Consider the following 4,482-nt stretch of genomic DNA (forward strand, 5'->3'; position numbering starts at 1 on the left):
TTTAAAATAGGTCATGCCTTACCTACCTAGTGGTTGGCGAAGCCCCCGGGCAACCAAGAGATCGCGCGCACACTGTTTTTTAACTCGCGTTTTTCGAAAATATACGCTATTGTTTTTTTTTTCGGGTGAAAATATACGCTTTTGGGCCGGCCTTGTACCAGTCAAACTCGGCCTCGACCATAAACCTAGCCGCCGCCGGTTTACTCGTGTAACTCTCCCTAAGCTGACAGATAGATGCTTGCAAGTTGCAACAATCATTTACACATAACTGACCCAGGCAAATGAAATCCCTCACTGAAGGTGGTTCCCAGTCCCGACTTGGGAAGCTCACTAAAAATAAGAAATGCAAAACTTATGCCAAATCCCATAATATACAACAATGGCACCAATACTGTTCGATCTGTGCCAAAACATACTTAAATGTGTCAAGGAGAATTGAGTAGCAGAAATCCAAGACAACAAAACTGTCGCTCCCAAGCACTGCGTGGCTACTCAAGCAAATCATTTACGGTCCTCATGTGTTCCAAGAAATGATGTTCTTCCTTTCCTTTCAGGCACATTGGGCAGGCAACCTCGGCAACTCATCCAGCCAGCACGCCATCCGACATCTTCTTGGGACAGCTCACATATCTGCGACGGACCAAAGGTAGGCCTCCTGCTCCGTCGCCTGCTTATCATTCTTTAGCTTGTACATGTCCTTCTCGTATCCTGGAAACACATGTACATGGATTTAGTGATGCCATGGCGGCAAAAGCGCATTACAACTGAACTGAACCACAACATATATCTGAACCAACAGATGATGGACGGAAAGTTCTATAAGTTAAAAAAAATGCACCCAAGACAAGCTGTGTGAATTCATATAGAGTAGCAGACAAGTTCGTATATATAGGATTACAATGAGCAACGGACAATGTCTGTCAACATGTTCTCTTCTTTGACGACACGATATATATTAGTAATCCCTCTGTAAACTAATATAAGATTGTTTACATCACTATAAAGTTTACAGAGGGAGTACCGGTTTTCTCATCTCATTTTGTAACCATAACCAGGTTTCGAACAAATTCGCCCAGAGAAACATATCTTGGCTATGAAAAACATGATATGAAAACAAATGAATGGACCAACTGCAACAACTGTATCAGAAACATGACTAACAGTTTATACAGTTGTTGAGCAGGTTAAAATAATGTATTTTTCACCTATCATCCGCCAACACAACAAAGAGATGGCACTCTTAAAAGAAACACAAATCTTCAAAACAATGAAGGTATGAAGTGAAACTCAAACAATCCTAGTGGTATATTTAAATAGCAGCATCCACACATACTAGGTAGCTCACACAGGAAGGTGTTATATTTTCATACCAAAAATCTAAGCCAACCTGGTTCTTTTGCCATGGCCAAGAGGCACGCAGTTAAAAAACAGAAAGAAAGGGAGACTGAATAAATTTGAAAGGCACATACCATTGCTGCGGTCCACTCCATCCCAATGACGGCCGGGTTTTATGCCATAACGGTTTGGAGGAGGATCTACCCCACGCTTCAGCCAGCTGTGAGCAGGTACATTTTGAGGAACTATAAATCCAGATTCCTTCATCTTTTCATCATCTCCCAAGTCATTGAGAAGAAAGTCTGTATCTTTGCGCTGCAATGTATTAGCACACATATCAACCCATTAACCAGAAGAAATAGCATCAACAGATTCAATTAAGCAAATCCAAATCAAAAGCTGCAGTTACCTTGACAAGATGAGCCATAGGATCACCCCATCGGAGTCTGTTTTTGAGCATGTCGTCAAGCTCAGGATCATCCCTGCACGTAAACAAACTCAACTTTAAATACTTCTAAGTCAGTTATAAAACTCCATGTTCATTTCGACATAAAAAGCAGACAGCACAGACACCAAAAATAAAAGAGTACACTGTTCAAAGCAGGTACTGTATTGTCGATTACACAAATTCTCAAATGAACTCAACAAGGATCATGCCCCTTTATAAGCAAGTTCAATAAGAAAAAGTACCTTGTTCTCGCAAATGGCTGATCCTTCACATCTTCAAGCTCCTTCACTCGAGCCTCGGCTGCTCGTTTCTGCACCAAACCTTTACCCCATTCTATATGTTTTTCCTGCAAATAACAACACCAGCTATTATTTATCAGCTATAGGCAGCGGCACCCAAGATAGAGATCATGTATTGAAATGACTTCAGATAAGCGAGGAAGAGGAAAAGGTATGATGAGTGATTATTCAATCATTTGCTGCATTTTGTTCCATTCTACGACCAACTTACAAATAAGTGAGATGGTTTCAACTAATTGATCTCCCTCATATCCATGTGTCTTATCTGAATTTGTATGGATCAGTAGTTCACAACATGAATAGAGAACTTACAGGGAACAGGGGAACTTGACATGAAAGGAAACCAGATTTTGGTTATGCAAAAATAACAATTTGTATGAGAGTGAATAAAGTTGGTATTAACAAGCTCTGTTCCTTTTAATGTTGTATAATCGTTATAGTACTGAGTGGGAGCTTTCATAGCTTTTCTGTTTGCTGATCAGTAGTTATCCTTTTATATGTAGTGCCTATTTTGTTTCTACACATACAAGAGGTGTTCGTCTAGGCACCCTGCACATTGAACACCCTCTATTCTAACGATCCCAAGGTAACAATTTATTCAAAGAAGTTCACAAATGTTGGTGCTTGCGGGCAAAGAAAAGCGTGTGGCATAGTGCATTTTGCCATTTTCTACAGTTTTGCCACAAGAACACGACACAATATCAGGATAAGATAATTAGCACAAAACAATTGCTCAAATCTATATTCTATACTACTAGAAACATATGAATTTTCATGTCAATTAACCAGATGTCCAGATAAAACACAAAGATGGCTAATAAAAAATCCAGAGCAAGAGCATATATTTACCTTTGGCTTCTCGTCTTTCTTTGCCTTCTGTATGTCTTCTTGATTTATCCTTTTTCCTGGGAAACGTTACAAAGCAATGTTACCACTGAAACTAGAATGTCTACATAGGTAATTACCACCAAAATGACCAAAACATGATAATGCACAGTTCATACCTTCCTTATCTCGGAACACTACCTTTGCCCCTTTACCAGTGAACGAAGGGTCCTGTGCTGCAAACCTAAAAGACAGATATCATCCAACATATTACAAATCTTAGCAAAAGGAGTAAGCATATGTATTCCAAGACATGAAGCATCACTCACTTGAGCTTCTCATCCTCCTTAATCTTTCTGATGTCCTCTTTAACTTCCTCTGCTGACATCAACCCAGCTCTCATTGTCTCTTTCAGAGCTCCTTCCTTTCTAACCTTCCTTGGAGGAGAAGTGTCTCTCTCCTTACGAGGTGGAGATAAATCATCTGATGCAGACTTCCGACCCTTCCTTGGTGGAGAAATATCCCCATCCCCCAGGCTCTGTCCCAAATTTTGTCTTCTTGCGAGTGACAGGTCATCCAGCTGTGCAGAGGCCTGGTGCTTCCGTCTTCGTGGCGGAGAGATATCTCCGGGCTCCTCCGAGTCATGCCGTGTCCGGCGCCGAGAGGGGGAACGGTTCTGAGGCTCCTCCGAGTCATGCCGTGTCCGGCGCCGAGAGGGGGAGCGGTTCTGAGGCTCCTCCGAGTCATGCCGTGTCCGGCGCCGAGGGGGGGAGCGGTTCTGAGGCTCCTTGGAGTCGTGCCTCGTGCGCCTCCGTGGTGGTGAGATGTCCTGGGGTTCCTCGGAATCATGGCGAGCTCGTCTCCTTGGAGGAGAGGAATCGTCTTGCCGCCTGGACTTGCGTGGCGGTGACAGATCGCCTCCCTCTCCTGTACCCTTGCCCTCCGGCGAGGGCGTGTCACGCCGCCTTTGCCTCTGCCTCGGCGGAGAAATATCGCTACCCGTAGCACCTCCACCTCCACGCTTAGGAGACGGCGTGTCCCGCCGCTGCCTTCGCCGCGGGGGAGAGAGGTCCTCCTTCCTCCCAGGCGACGGAGTGTCGTTACGACGGCGGCGGGGCGAGCCACTGCCCTCAGGCTCCGGAACGGGCAGAGTGACCCACCCGCTGCCGTCGTTGGCGATGGAGTTGTAGGGCCGGGCGGCGCGGATCGCCTCCATGCGCCGCATCCGCTTCACCTCGATGTCCTCGTCCACCTGAGGCTTCTCGTCCCCTGCGGACAACCCACCACACGCCCGATTCCAGTCAAAACTCGCCGCGAATCTGGCGAAATCCTCGCGAATCAGACCCTAACCGCGACGAAGGGAAGGGGGGGCGGAGATGCATACCTGACGACGGCTCGTCCTCCGGGATCTGCACCGGCTTCTGCCACACGGGGTCCTCGTCGACGATGAGCACCCCTCCGGCCGAGGGCTTGGGGTTCTTCTTCCTCTTCTTGGCCTTCTTCTGGTCGCCGGCGGCGGCGGGCCCCGACTGGTACCGCTTGAGGTAGTCCTTCATGGACACCGCCGCCCCCGAT

At 46.2% G+C, this 4,482-nt stretch overlaps 1 protein-coding gene across 1 annotated transcript; it reads right to left on the minus strand.

The window, feature by feature from the left end:
* Positions 1-295: 295 nt before the first annotated feature.
* On the minus strand, positions 296-4,476 carry LOC119287896 (BUD13 homolog). The gene is made up of 8 exons (XM_037567520.1): positions 4,292-4,476; positions 3,237-4,176; positions 3,087-3,151; positions 2,932-2,987; positions 2,026-2,129; positions 1,745-1,817; positions 1,470-1,650; positions 296-708 (listed from the first exon to the last, which is right to left on the minus strand). Exons 1-8 carry the CDS (start codon positions 4,461-4,463, stop codon positions 623-625), a joined length of 1,677 nt encoding a protein of 558 aa, XP_037423417.1. The 5' UTR covers positions 4,464-4,476; the 3' UTR covers positions 296-622.
* Positions 4,477-4,482: the final 6 nt, after the last annotated feature.

Source organism: Triticum dicoccoides, chromosome 4A, assembly GCF_002162155.2.
Source record: "Triticum dicoccoides isolate Atlit2015 ecotype Zavitan chromosome 4A, WEW_v2.0, whole genome shotgun sequence".
Classification (NCBI taxonomy): Eukaryota; Viridiplantae; Streptophyta; class Magnoliopsida; order Poales; family Poaceae; genus Triticum; species Triticum dicoccoides.

What these genes read in the sequence shown, in the direction of transcription:
- LOC119287896 (XM_037567520.1), bottom strand. Translation starts at nt 4,463, where the DNA reads ATGAAGGACTACCTCAAGCGGTACCAGTCGGGGCCCGCCGCCGCCGGC. An exon ending in GGAGGACGAGCCGTCGTCAG is followed by an intron (nt 4,177 to 4,291) that starts GTATGCATCTCC and finishes GGTTGTCCGCAG; the next exon opens with GGGACGAGAAGCCTCAGGTG. An exon ending in TGGAGTGGACCGCAGCAATG is followed by an intron (nt 709 to 1,469) that starts GTATGTGCCTTT and finishes ATGTGTTTCCAG; the next exon opens with GATACGAGAAGGACATGTAC.